The sequence below is a fragment of the Callorhinus ursinus genome, unplaced genomic scaffold, assembly GCF_003265705.2.
Source record: "Callorhinus ursinus isolate GAN/ISIS: 27379988/994484 unplaced genomic scaffold, GSC_fseal_2.0 scaffold44, whole genome shotgun sequence".
Classification (NCBI taxonomy): Eukaryota; Metazoa; Chordata; class Mammalia; order Carnivora; family Otariidae; genus Callorhinus; species Callorhinus ursinus.
The window spans coordinates 1388340-1402338 of NW_027397106.1; the positions used below are offsets into that span (position 1 = coordinate 1388340).

At 57.3% G+C, this 13999-nt stretch overlaps 2 protein-coding genes across 3 annotated transcripts in view; both read right to left on the reverse strand.

Annotated features, from left to right (window-relative positions):
• HOXC4 (homeobox C4) overlaps positions 1–13697 on the reverse strand; it is a 60282-nt gene extending 46585 nt beyond the window's left edge. The window contains exon 1 of one of the 2 annotated variants that reach the window (XM_073881897.1): positions 13590–13697. The gene's annotated coding sequence lies outside the window, so the exon portion shown is untranslated. Of the gene's footprint in view, positions 1–3375; positions 3505–13589 lie in introns of those variants that run through there. The other variant, XM_073881899.1, reaches the window with a different exon arrangement.
• Positions 5274–8622, reverse strand: HOXC9 (homeobox C9). The gene is made up of 2 exons (XM_025883245.2): positions 7901–8622; positions 5274–6185 (listed from the first exon to the last, which is right to left on the reverse strand). The coding sequence occupies exons 1-2, from the start codon at positions 8436–8438 to the stop codon at positions 5941–5943; spliced, it is 783 nt and encodes a 260-aa protein (XP_025739030.1). The 5' UTR covers positions 8439–8622; the 3' UTR covers positions 5274–5940.
• Positions 13698–13999: the final 302 nt, after the last annotated feature.

Genomic DNA, 13999 nt, shown 5'->3' on the forward strand with positions numbered 1-13999 from the left:
CCCCCCAGGCGCTGAATGCCAGCAAGAGAGCAGGTCCCCTAACCCAAAGATGGGCTCCCCAGGGCATCCTTAAGCCTGGGACTCAGAAGGGGCAAGCGTTTCAGCACAGCATATCCCCAAATACCTCAGGCATCCCAACCCTCCACGTCTCCTGCCCCTCCTCAGGGTGGGAAGCTGCCCCATCTTCCCCCATCCCTAAGATTCTCTTGCCCGCCTGCCGTGGGTAGAGGAGAGGGCTGGAGGTGGGGCGCACTCCACATACCCAGGCAGGGCTGCCCTGCAGCTTGGCTGGGGGCTCTGAGAGCCAAGCAGTTTATGGGGACAGAGGAGAGGGCAGCTGGTGGGTCCCTGGTTTCCGGCTGGGCTGATCCGGGATGTTTCTTCTCGGGAGACTATTTGTATCTGGGTTGGAGGGGACTGGAGCAGGCCTCTTACTTGTCCCCACATACTCAAGTCCTATAGGAAATACCAGCTCAGCCTGGAGGGGCCCTCTGGCTTCACGGTACCCCCTACTTCCCCAGGCAGGCTGCCCAGGCCAGGATGTGGATGGGAACTGCCAACAGACCCTCTTTAAATATTTACCCATGGTTTCTCTAGGGGTTCCTCCTCTATCCCCAAGACTAGGTAAATTCAAGGTAATTCTAATGGATAAAAGAACCTTAGTCCATCAGCACCCTTCTCTGGCCATAAGTATGTACAGTTATGTGGGGCTGAACAGAGACAGAGAGAAAAGGGAGAAAGTGAGAGAGCTGTGAATGTGTGTGCTGTGTGCATATGAATGAGGAAGAGGAATTAGAAGGATTTTTCCGGTCCTCCCCTTCCGCAGTGTGTGAGGTTGTTGTACACAGGGCAATAGTGGGGCACACTCAAGATACACACATCCTGGATGTACCGCCTCCCACCCTGAAACACATTGAATGCACGCTCCCTCAACCATCATGCATGCCCAGAAGCATCCCTGTCACCTCACGGACACTGTGCCCCCGGGCACACAGCGGACTGATACCTGACAAACACACGTGCCTCTTTAGCTGTTTGCATCATGAAAAAATTTTGCTATTTTCTTTCCACATCCTGGGGTTTCAGGGTTGGATGAGGAAGGAGGCTGTTAGAAAACCAGATCGTTTTCTTCCTCAGCCAGAGCCCAGCTCTGGGGATGGATGAAGGAATGGCAGTACAGGAAAGGATGGTGTAGAATAACAGCCTCCACCCAGTCCCTCTATTATCTAAATAATTGCTGGGAAGATGGCCACTCTCAGCCAATTCCCAAAGAAGAGTCACTGGTGTCCCAGCAAAGGACACTTCCAGGATCTCTGAATATGGAGGAACCCACCTCCACCTGAATTAAGGACTGCCCAAACTCTGCAATGTGCAGAACTCTGGCCCTAGAGCAGGAGAGGAGGATCAGAAGAGGACTGTGCCAGGGCTGCAGGCCTCCCTAGGGTCCAGGACAGTGGGGGGCATGACAGGGGTCTCCTGCACTACCAGAGCAAGCTCCAGCCTTGGTTTCAGCCCTGCCTTCTCTGAGCCTACTCTGCTCAGAGTACCAAGCTGAACGAGATGGGCTCTGGGTTCCCAGCATCTGGGTCACTGGGGACTGTCATAAATATTTTCCCTTCCCTGCCTGGAAAGAGAAGGCTCGGCAGTCCAGATCCGCTCTGGGGCCTGCGCCTTATCTTTTAGAGGGTGGGGGGATATCTCGACATTTTATGGTCCAGCGAAGACCCTGCCACAGAGCTATTCTTCCAGGCCTTTGTGTCTTGGAATGCGACTGTCCCGAGTGTGCCGCCACGACCGTCTGCTCTGAGAGCCCACCAGTCCTGAAACCCCTGGCTGGACTCGATTTCCCCTTTTGGGGGTCCCTCGCTTTTTCTTTCTTTCTTTCTTTCTTTCTTTTTTTTTTTTCATTTGATCGCCTTTTTTTTCTTTTACACGTATCTGGTTGATTTCGCTCCCGGAGCTTGGAAATAAAGGAACCGCAAGCAGCCATCCTCGCTGGGGCGTCTCTGCCCCTCGCCCCGAGGCCTGCTCCGCCCTCCTAGGTACCACGGATTTATGTTCGTTTGTCCGGGTCATTCTGCCTTTTTGTGTTAATTATGCGCTGCCTGCTTGGTGCTTATCTCCTTCGCAAAGCGATTATTTTCGACGCCCGCCCTCCTGAGCCTCCCAAGTCCGCTGCCAGAGCGAGGGCCCATCTCCCGCCGCCACTCGCGATTTATTTACACCTCGCAGGTGAGAGGATTGATTTGCTCAGAGCCAGTGGGGCCGGGCTGGGGCCGGGGCGCGGGGCCTTCTCCCCGCTGCTCCTCCGGGCCGGGCCTCAAATGTCAGTGCCGCCAGGCCGGCCAGGGGCACCGCCGCCGCCTCTAACATTGAGCAACAGCGCCACCTCGCGTCCACTTGCTCCAATGCAGTCCGGCCGAGAAAAAGCCAACAGATAGAGCAAGCAGGTCCCAGCCTTGGCCCAAAGGTGGGAAGTGAGAGGAAGGAGTTTCCAAATGGGTGCGAGAGAGAGGGGTCCCCGGAAGGAAGTTCCCCCGGGGCCGCTGTCCTTTTGTTTTCCAAGTTCTCCAAATAAACCTTCTCAAAGGTTTTACACTATTTTCTTTTTCTCACCCTCCCTCCCTGCATTAAGAGACACTGTGCAGAGGACCTGCCGCGATCTCCCCCCTATTCAGGCGCATTTCTGGGCTCGGAAAATCTCCGCTCACGCAGATGCACGCTCCGAGGCTCCCGCGACCTCCTGCCCGCGGCGCGCACCCTAAACTCCTCGCTCCTCTTACCCTGCCGCTGGTTCCGCACCGCCTATTCCGCCGCCGCCTGCAGGACTTTGGGGTGGGACGCTGACTTCTCCCGACTGTTTGCCCCCTGGTTTGTAGCCCACCTCTCTCTCTCTCTCTCTCTCTCTCTCACGCGCGCGCTCTCTCCACCTCTCCCTCCCAGCCAGTGAGGTCCTGTTCTCCGTGGGCCATAGACAAAACATTCCTATAATCCGATTTCAAAGGAAAGAGTGTCCACCTTATTTAAACCATAAAACAATTAAGCCCAGACGTCTAGCCAGCTCCGCGCTGCTGTTTTGTTCGGCCCCATTCAGAATCCAGCGCGGGGAGACAAACAGCGCCATAAAAGTGGCATTTCGGGGCTGCGGAAATGTACCTATCCGCTGCCTTCCCAAGTGGAACAACCTTTAGGGTTTTGTGATTCTGACAAAGGAGCAGAGGAGAGGTGGGAGGGGAAGGTTAGGGCAGGAGGGCGTTTGCTAGCCCCTCTTTCCCCCCACCGCCCCCAGCTTTCGTTCCTTTCCCTAGATGTGTGTTGTGTTATGGTTTTAATTCGCAAATTGTAATAAATAAAAGAATTGAATCCAATCCTGACCTGCAGGCTGGAGGCTGCGCTGGAACTGAACAGTGGGCTGGGCCGGGTGGGCCTGCTCTGGATCCCCACGGTCTCGCCAGGGCCCTCGGAGCCCCGAGCACTGCAGCCCTCCTTCCTGTCCGGGGTAAGGCCGCGCTCCGGCGGGCTGCAGGAAGCAGGCCGCGCTGACGGACGAGGGGAGGCGACAGGGCCTTGGAGCAGGGGCGGGCTGGAGGCCCGGAAACGCAGCGGAGCCTGGGCTGGGAGAAAAGCCTGAGTCCCGGCAGTCAGGACTGGCAGTCAGGACCCAGGGTGCCCTGCCCTCTGCCCCGTGCGAAACTGAGACCAGGGTCCCAGACCAGCGGAATGGCCAAAGAGGGGAGTGAGGATTAAACTACAGGCAAAGCACCATTCAAAAGGAGCAAGGAAACAACTGGTGCTGGAATTAGGCAGGAGGTCTCTTCGGTGGGAAAAGAGAAGGTGCTTCAGTCACTGGGAAAACCAGTTTTCGACTTTTGATTGCGACCCTCAAAATATCATTGAAACAAAATGTTTGTGCCTTCCCACCTTCCTCCAGTCCCCAAAATTGGAGTGTTGAATGGAAGGAGTGGGTAGGAGATTCAAATGATGGGGAAGGGGCTGGTCCCTCCAAGTGCCTCACCAATCCTGTAAGGCCATGCAAGGGAGGAAGCTGCAGAAGGTACTGGGATCCCCAATGATTTTCTTTTATGGTGGTATTCCCCAAGTACTCAGAACAACACCCTGCGCCCTCGCCAGAATGGGCAGCCTGAGATATTAAAGCGCTATATTTCAAGTCGTCTGAGTTTAATAGTTTCCAGATTGGGGGATTTCCGAGAAAGGGGGCGCCGGGGCCGAGGCATACCCAGCAGCTTGTGTCTGCTTCTGATTAGCAGATGAAAACTGCCGGTGCTGGGGAAGGCGCTCTGGGGTGCAGTGCCACTGACCAGCCCCAATGGGCTGTTGCACATATGGGCCTCTACCCTTATGCCTGGGGTCCCACCACCATCAGGGAACGCCCCACTCCAGGCTAATCCCTGACCAGCTTCCTTAGGCCTTGGCCATGTCATCCCCCAGAAATGCTGCAGCCACTCAGCATAACCCTATTACCCCCCAAATCAACATTCAAACTAACCACCAGAGAGAGAGAGAGAGAGAGAGAGAGAGAGAGAGAGAGAAGCTGAGAATGCATTGAGAAGTTGAAACAAAATCTAATTCAGATTGTATTGGTTTTGCCATCTTTCTCCTTCCTCCTCTCCCTTCCTTCCTTCCTTTCTTCCCTCCCTACTTCCTCTCTCCCTCCTTCCTTCTCTCTCTCTCCCTCCCTCTCCCATCTCTCTCTCTCTCTCTCCCTTTTACTCTCAACGCAGTCCCCAGTGCCTCTTCTGCTCCCTGAGGCCTGCTCAGCCTTCTCCCTCCCCGCTCACCGCTCACCGCACATCCTCCCTGCCTCCCAGCCATCCCTCGAAGCACCAATGCAGGCAGGCAAGTATCCAGCCCGGGCCCTCACCCAGCACCCAACTTTCATGTTCACCTATCTCTTCCCTCCGATCTCGTGTACTCATAAATTATTACAATTAATTACAGCCAGGGAAAACCATTCATGCCATGCCCCCACCCCCCGCCCCCTGGACTCCATCGAGCTACCAGGAAACTCACAGGCAGCCGGCCGGGCAGGCACAAGCTGGGCCCGGGCCTCAGCAGCCTCCACTCCAGCCCTGGCGCCCTCACGCCCACCCCACCCTGCGTGGGAAGCAGCGGCAGGCACTTGCCCTTCCGAGGTAGAGGGAGCCCCTTCCCTGGCTCCAGCTTGCCCCAAAGGAACTGAGCACTTGCCTCCTCCACGACAGCAGCCTGGGAGCCACAGGGAGGAGAAATAACGAGAACTGGATGCGGTTGGGTTTCTGGTTTTTTAAGTGACTTCGATATATTAACACAGAGCTGTTCTAACCATAACAAACAGAAGCACGTTACAGGACGGACGCTGGGGATGAGGAGAAACACTGCTATGTACAAGCCCGAGGCGCCGGCCTGCGCGCCCGACCCAGCCTGCGGCACGGTGCGGGCCCTCGCCCCTCGGCTCCTGGGCTGGGAATTGTTATTGTGTGGGTGTGGGTGTCTTTTTTTTGTACAAAATCTGCACGCAGAGCACCCCAGGCCTGGGGAGGGATGGCCCGGACCAAATACGATACAGAAACAAAATAGAAATATAGCAATTCAAGTACTGGCTTCTCTGAAGAAAGGAGGGGAAAAAATCACATTTGTGTGTGTTATTTATTTCAGTTGCGCTGGGAGAAGAGAAAGCGGATTCTCTCCCCGCCTCCTGCTCCTCGCTGGGTAGAACTAATTCTAAAACACCAATTTCTCAACACTGAACCCTCCCAAATCGCAAGAGTTTTCCTTCTCCCCTTCCTTTTTTTTTTTTTTTTTCCTTTTTAAGCTGATTGGCTTTTCTCTATCTTGCTCTTTCCTTTTCTTTTCGTGCTCTCTCCCGCCTGGGTTGGGGTATTTTTGTGGGGTTTTTTGTTTTTCCCTTGGCTGTGCCGAGGCAGCAGGCTGGGGCAGGGTTTAGGATTGCTCCTTGTCGGTTTTCTCTTTATTCATCTTTTTCATCTTCATCCTCCGGTTCTGAAACCAGATTTTGACCTGCCGCTCGGTGAGGTTGAGAACCCGGGCCACCTCGTACCGACGGTCCCTGGTTAAATACATATTGAAGAGAAACTCCTTCTCCAGTTCCAGCGTCTGGTACTTGGTGTAGGGGCAGCGCTTCTTCCTCGTGGAGCGGGCGTGAATCCAGTTGGCCACGGGGTTGCCTGGAGGGCCAAACACAGGCAGGGGTCAGTGGAGCCCCTTTCTAGCCCAGGAGCCCTGCCACCCTACCCCCAGACTTAGCCAGGCTCCCCAAATGCAATAATTGAACCTGAATTTGGACACATTTTGCTTTGGGAATTTTCTCCCTGACTCCTTTTGCATTCTGCCCCCTCCCCACCATCCCCCTCTTCAATTTCTAGCACCTAAAACTATAGGAAATCAAAGCTATCAAAGCCCCTCCAGTCTGGTCCTCAGCTTCAAGAGTAAGTAATTCGAGAATATGCTCATAAAAAGTCCAAATTCCCAACCGTTTCATAGGCCCATAAACGCTTCTCTCTCTTGTTTTTTATTTTTATAGCGCGGTCTCTCTCCTCCCCACTTCCCCCCTCCTCCTCTGCCCCCTCCCATCCTCCCAGCCCACGACCTAGTCCTGAAATTTCAGCACTTCTGTTTCCTGACCCTGAGAGTCCCTAAGCCCCTCACTACCCTCTTCAGCGCCCGGCTCCGCTCTCGGAGTTCAACCCTGCTGAGGCGAATTCTCAGAGTGATGCTAGAATGGGGAAAGCCTTTCTCCTCTCCCCAGAGAACTACTGGCCTTGGGACAGGCTCCCCCATATCTTAGCTTCCCTGTTAGGCTTCCAGTGCCCCCCTCCTGCCAGCCCCAGGACAGGCTCTGCAGGAGCCAAGCCTCCAATTTCAGGTTTATGGGAGTAGCTGAGGGCAAGGAGGGAAGCCTTCAGAGGGGTATAATTAGGCCCTGGCCCCTTATGGGGCTGGAGGAAAGGATTTCCTGCAGCCCCCTCCTGGGACTCCCCCAGACACTTCCTCACACCCAGGGGCTGTACCCCCTCCCCTGCTGTTTCCCCTTCTTTCCCTTTCTCTGGCCCAGCAGCTCCCACCTGCCCCCCCCACCTACCCCTGCCCTTCTTTGCAATACTCAGAAGGCTCCAGTCTCCCTGATGGGAGTGTGTGTGTGTGTGTGTGTGTGTGTGTGTGTGTGTGTGTATCATTCTCTAACCTGGGGAGATGCTCCCCCCCATTCCTCATCCCTGAGCCCGATTCTCAACCCTCTTTCCTGCAGACCCTCAGAAGAGGGCTCTCAAGTTTAAGGAGACTGGGACCCCACTTCTCTTCCCCAACTCTGGAAGTCCTGATTTCTCCAAGTTCCCAGGGAAATCCCCCAGACCCCTCACCCAGTGCTCCTGGGGGGAGAAGAAGTCCATGCACCTTCTGTTTAATGAATCCCTGGTGGGGTAAGAACCCCCAGGCTGGCTGGGAGGTAGGGGTGATTTTTCTCCCTGGGGTATTTCCTCTCTGTCCCCAGTGTCCTCATCTCTCCCCCAATCCCACCTCAAACCATAAAATGAACCTCACCCCCCACCCCATCCCCTGGCCCTGTCTGCATTTCTTGGAAAGTAGAGACTGAGCCAAAAAGCCTGGGCTGGGGGTGGGGTGGGGGGTCTCTCATCAAAGCCGGCTCCAGGGAGAGGAGCCCCCCTCAGCCCTCTCCCAACCTGGCTCCCTGGGCTCCCTTCTCAGACCTTCCTGCCCCTGAAAGCTCCCCAAGGTAATTCGCTTTTATTGAGTCCTCGCCCCCTCGCCCTCGCCCCTCTCCCGCGCTCCCTGCGCTGCTCCGAGGGGCTGTAATCTGGCTCCCCCCGCCCGGCCTCCCCTCCCCTCCCGCGCCGGTTGTAAAGGAAAATTGCTCCCAACTTACTGGGGTCCAGGTCGGCCTTCTCCTCTTTGTGCTTGCTGCCGGCGAGCGCGTCCGCCTCGGGCGAGGGCAGTGTCTGCGGGGCGCGGTCGCGCAGCTCCCCGGGCGAGCCGTACATGTAGTCCGGGTAGCTGCGGCCGTCGCCCGGGCCGCAGTCGGCGCGGCGCCCGGGGTAGGCGTCCGGCTTGAGGGCGTAGTGACGGCCCCCGGCCGGGAAGCTGGGGAAGGAGACGGCGCCGGACAGCGGCTCGAGCCAAGTCCGCATATAGCGCGTGTCGGCGCCGAGGTGGGGCTGGGGGCCGTACGGGTGGTATACCACGGACGACTGCGAGGGCACGGGCGCCCACGACGTGCTGAACACTGCCGGCTTGGGCGCGAAGCTACAGGACGGAAAATCGCTACAGTCCGGCACCAAACCGCTGGGTCTGGCGGCGGCGGGGTGAGCCCCCGTGGCCGGAAACCTGGACGCTAGGAGGTCTTCATTGTCGTGAGAGATGAGCGAGTCCACGTAATAGTTACTGATGGGCCCCGTCGCCGACATCGTAACAGGGTTTTACATACATAAGATTATTGTATGAACTGTATATGTACTTTTTATCTGCTCACAGAACAATCAAGGCAGGTAATTATTTTTCCAGCCTTTTCCCCGCAGCTCATTGGTTCCCCGGCCCCCACGTGATCGTATTTACCCAAAAATACGGCGCGGATCAATGCGCAGGGGCTTTTTTTTCCTTGCTTTTTTTTTTTTTTCCCTTCTCCCACCCCCTTCTCTCTGCTGATCCCCGCGACCTACGTTTTCCTGGGGGTCCGGAACTCTGGACCCCAGGCACCGGCCACCCCCTCAGGACAACTCGTATCTCATCAGAGCACCCCCTTGCCCATGTCCACCCATAAGCAGATGGCCTCTCGCACCGCCCCCACCCTGGAGGATTTCCTAATGGGGTGAAAATGCCAGTCCCCGAAGCCAGGGTTCCCGGACCCCCAGGGTCGAGCTGGGCTCGGGAGCCCCGCAGGGGCGGAGAGGCCGGCCGAGGTAGGTGGAGGAACTATTTCTTGACGTAATCCGTCTCTGTCGGCCCCGACGCTCCCGCAGTCTCTGCGCGAGCCGAGATCAGCGATTGTCAGTTCGGAACGTGGCTTTTAAAAATGCGTTTTTAAATAGTGTGTATGTATGTATTTCTTTCAGGAGCAGCAGCAGCGAGGGAGAGAGGGTGTGGGAGGGGACTGGGGAAGCTGGGGTGGAGGGAGGGAAGGAGGGAAAGGAGAGCGTCCTTCTGCCACTGGCCAACTCAGCCCCCCAAATCTGGGGTAGGGCAGCTTGGGGAAGCTGGTCTGCGTGTGGGAGGGGGAGGACCTCGGACCTCATACACCTTTATCATCAGAAGTCCTCTCTTTGCTTTGGCACAGATATGCAAGCTCCTTTATTTTAAATTTATTGTCTATATCTATTTATCTTTCTTTGCCAGCTTGAAGAAGTGGAGGAGAGATCAGCACAAGTTAAGTGGGGCGTCCCCATCCCGTCTTCCTGCTCACCCTCCTTTGCCCCCAACTCCATCTCTGCGACACCCTGCCCCCCCCAAAAGAAGTCACTCCAGGGCTCTGTCTGCAGAGAGCCAGGGTGAGAGCGGGCAAGGAGAGAGAGAGCGACCTCGGTCGTGGGCAAGTAGCTTGTTTTTACATCCTTCAATAAAATTTTTATGAGGATCATTTGATTGTTCATAAATGTGTCTTTCATTAAATAAAATTGTAGGCTGTTTTTGGAACCGGAAAAAAAGCAACGGAGGGATGGGAGAAAGCAGGAGGGATGGGAGAAAGCAATTTCTTTGGGGTCGGATGCAGGAATTCTGGAGGGGGCAGTGTGATTGTAGGGAAGATCAGACAACTTCGGTTCCTCCCCCCAATAAGTTTGTTGCTACCCTCCTCCTTGAATTTGGGGTTTGTCGTCCAGCCCTCTGCTTTCCATCAGACTGCCCCATGGTGGTTTAGTAAAGGTGGGCTTTTGGCAAGCAGGAAATTCTCAGTGTGGGTTCAAGAGAGGGGGCCAGGGAGGTTGGCTGGGGGGTAGGGAGAAGGGCAGGTGACATCCCCCAGAGACATGATGCACTCTAGGGAAGGCAGAGTGAGTTTGAAGGAGGGGTGCAATTTCGGGGTCAGAAGAGAGTCCCAGTTTGTGCTATGGGAAATAGGCAGGAGCTGAGGCTGAGACACAGGTTCTGAGGCAGCAGGGAAGGACAAGGATTCCCAGACATGAGACGCCTGCACTTCTTTCCCACTCCTGTCCCCAACAGGGGACCAAACGCTGGGGGCCAGGGTGGAGGATGGTTTTCTCCTGCATCTCTGTCGACCTATCTCCTCTGGGGTGGAGGAGGGCTACAGAGAGGTGTCCCAGAGAGTGTAGCATGTGTGTTATGGGGGGGGGGAGTTGGGGGGGAGGGTAGACCTGCAGCTTGCAGCACTGACCCCAGCTTTCCAAGTCTCCTCCCCGGCCCCTGCTCCTCCCCCTCTCCGGTTCTTTCCTTTTCGGTCTAGCGGGGCTGGGATTTCGACGCACGGGGGGTGTGTGAGAAATGCCTGGCTGGGGAGAGACAACCCGGGGCCTCAGCCTCCTCGCCCTCAGCTCTGATCGTCTTCCCCTCCCCCGGACTGGACTGGTGTGGGAAATCCAAATTACAGCAAGAAACAGAATATCTCTTTGGCCTTGATGGAGTCGGGTTAGCTGTCAATCAAAAATTCTCCCTCACTAGTTCAAGGAAAAGACAGGAGGTTCCCTCCCGTCCCCCTGCCGAGGCTTTCTCCAAATCCCCAGCACCGTCAGCACCTCCCCCAGCGCTGGCGGCTGGGGACCCTGCCCGGCTCTTGGGCGGTTGCTGGCAGCACTGAGCAGAGACGTGTAGCCTTCAGCGGGCCCGGGGCCAGACAGAGACCTAGAGGACATCAGGGGACAGAGCCTGAGAGAGACTGAGCCTGAAACGTAACAACTGAAACACGCGCCAGGCCCAAGGAAAGGAAGGAGGGAGGGAAAGAGAGAAGAAAACGGAGGATTGAGATAAAAAGGAAAGGAAAGGGGAGAATTAAAGGAAAGAGGGGGGCAAGATGAAAAGCGATGGGAGAGCAGGGAGACGAAGGCGTGCAGAGAGCGAGAGGGAGGACGGGCGGCGATAGGCAGGCGGGACGGGGCAGGGCGCGAGCTGGGAGCAGCCGTGGCATTGTGCAGTCCGCTGGCTTGCCGGGCCTTTGCCGCGGGACCGGCTCCGGGCGCGGCGGCCACTTCTGTCCCAACACAAAGGAGGAAGAGGCCTCCTCTCGTGCCCCTCCCAGGCGACCTGCGGGGGTGGGTACACTAGGCCTCCGGAGGATGTGGAACCCCATCTCAGCCCAGGCAGCCGCCCAGGCGTCTGGGGGCTGAGCCACGCTCTAGTCTAGGAGCAAAGAAGACATGATGAAGGAGAAGGTCTCACGCCCTGCTCCTCCTTCTGCATCTTTGCCATGCGACCGGGCCCATCTGCCCCAACCTCAGTTTTCCTAGAAGAAAGACGCCCCTAAAGACCCTTTCCTATGGGCCTCTACTATTTGGGAGAGCCCCTCAGACAAAGTGGCTGTAAACAGATGCCCCTTTCTGTCCTACCCCCCTTGGCCACTACCTTCTTTTCAACTCTTGAGCTGCCTGCCCACCCTGCTTGCCCACCCAGCAGAGGCAGCCACAGCGGGGCAGTCCGGATCACCCAGCCCAGGCTCCCTGCTGCCATCAAATTCCCCGTGAAACTGAGGGGAGACTGTCGCCTTCGCTTGAGAGCGCGAACTCAGACCCTCCCCACTCAGGCCCAGACACAGCTGTGGATCAGGAAGCAGGCCTCGCCCACAGCCCCCTCCCCACCGATGCCACGGTTTGCCTAGGCCTTGCCGAGAGCAGCAGTCCCGAGGAGGGGGGCTTTAAGAGGCTGGGCGTCCCTGAGGTCCCCAGGCCAAGGTCCCTTGGGTTCCACAACTGCATGTGGGCTGTACCCCTTGTCTCTGCATTTGGAGGTGGGATGGCAGGTCAGGGCTCTGAAGCAGAACTTCAGGCTCGCCCCAAACCCTGGCCTGTGGATGTGGGGGCACCAATAAGGAGGGGCTTGTCTTTCCAGACTCACCTACTCCTGCTGCGTCTCCTGCCAGATTCCCAGACACCCTCTCACACCCCAGCACGCCCTTCAATTTTCTTCAGCACCGATGGGGCAAACCCGAGGGACTGGAGGACACGGGGAGTCCCTGTTGGGGGGGGAATACCCCAGCTTTAGCCTGCAGCTCTGCATTCACTCTGGTTCTTAGAGCTTGCCTCCCACCCCAGAAGAATTCACTGGGCACAGGAGAGCCCCCTAAGGGGGAGGGGCACCCTTACTCCATCACCTCAGACCTGCACAGCTGTGACCACAACCAGGCTAGCACCACCATGCGAAGGACAGACAGACAGAGAGACAGGTTAGAGTCATCCCCTCCCCTTGCCCTGCGCCTCCCTCTTAGTGATTTAAATTCCCTCCGGTTCAATCCACACCGTCAAGTTCGGATTAAATTTAAAACAGGCTTTTCCCGGTCCCCAGCCGCCGCAGGCAGGGAGCCCCGCTCCCCGGGCTCGTCAGCACCCGCCCGCGCGGAGGAGGCCGTGCTCCATTTGCTTTCATTTTCCTTCTCCCCCTGAAATGGGCTCATTTCACCTCTCGGCTGCCCTCTCCCCCTCCCCGCCCCCCCTTCGGTTCCCCTCTACATTCCCCCCTTCTCGCTCCTGATCCCTCTTTGTTGGGAAAAACACACCCACACACAACTCCTCCTAGCTAAGGCCTGCGCTGGAAGCAGAAACTGAATTCTCCTGGCCCGCCGCGAGGAGACCGCGTCCTGCCCCCACCCCAGGTGGGTATCCGGGATCCCTACACGCCAGGAGTCAGGCCCCTAAGCCCAGCAGGAGTGAAACCCCTAGGGCCTGTGAACGTGGCCCTCTCAACGCCACGGCCTGCATTCCCGCCGGCCCCCCACCCTGCCGCCCCGCAGCAAACCGGGCTATTTCCGGCTCCCCCAACCCGGTCTGGTTTCCCAGCCTGGGGAGTGGCTCAGGGAGGAGCGGCCCCAGAACTGGGGGTGCTCTCTGCCTGAAGCCCTCATGGCTCGGGGTGCCTTGTTACCTGATCTTTGTGTGATGTGTGTGTGTCGCAAGGAAATTTGCAGTGACTTTGGAGCCCAGACTGAGGAAGCCGAGGTGGCGAAAGGAGAGACAATACGGGTCCGAAGTACAATTAAGGGGCCAGAGCCGCTAGTCTCTCCCCCGCCCTCCCTGCCAGACTAGGAGCTGTCTGGCCTCAAACCTCGGGGCAACCCGCGAACCTGGAGCCGGAAACTGAGCCCATGGCGGAGGGAACCAGAGGATCCGGCAACCAGAAAGCTGGAGGAAAGCTCCCTTCCAACTTGGGGGCGCAGCAGCCAGCCCCGCTGAGTTGCAGAGAATCCAATGAATGAAAGTGCACATTCCGACGAAATTTCCCGATTTTTTCAGCCTTTGGAAGGAGAGCCTAGGGTTTGGGACGTCTCAGACAGACAGACAGACAGGCAAACCACGTCTCCGGAGGCAGACAGACTCACAACATGAGTGTGAGCCTAAAATCAAATACAGGTTCAACATTCCCGAGGCCTCTCTGCGGGGCCGGGCGGGCGCCGATCTCCCTACCTTCTTTCCCCTCCAGGGCGCTGGGCAGAGACCCGGAAGACTCGGTCCCTCTGGCTTGGTCCAATCCCGCCTCGGGAAGCGCCTTCGTTACCTGCTCCTCGGCTCCCCACGGCCACAGATGCAGGGCAGCCGCCTCCCGCCGGGGGAGGGAAGCCCCGGCCACCGCAGCCGCCGCTGCCCGCCCTCCTTTCCTCCCTCCCTCCCTCTTTCTCGCCCTCCCTCCCTCTCTCCCTCCCTCGCGCGCTGCCGCTCGCGGGGCCCTCCCGCGGGCAACCTGTTCTGGACCAAATCCAGGTATCTCCGAAAGAGAGAGAGAGAGAGAGAAAGAAAGGACCTCTTATGTGGAAAAGAAAGAAAAAAAGACCCTTAACCGCGTTTATTTTCCATGCTCTGACCACTGGTCGGCCTCT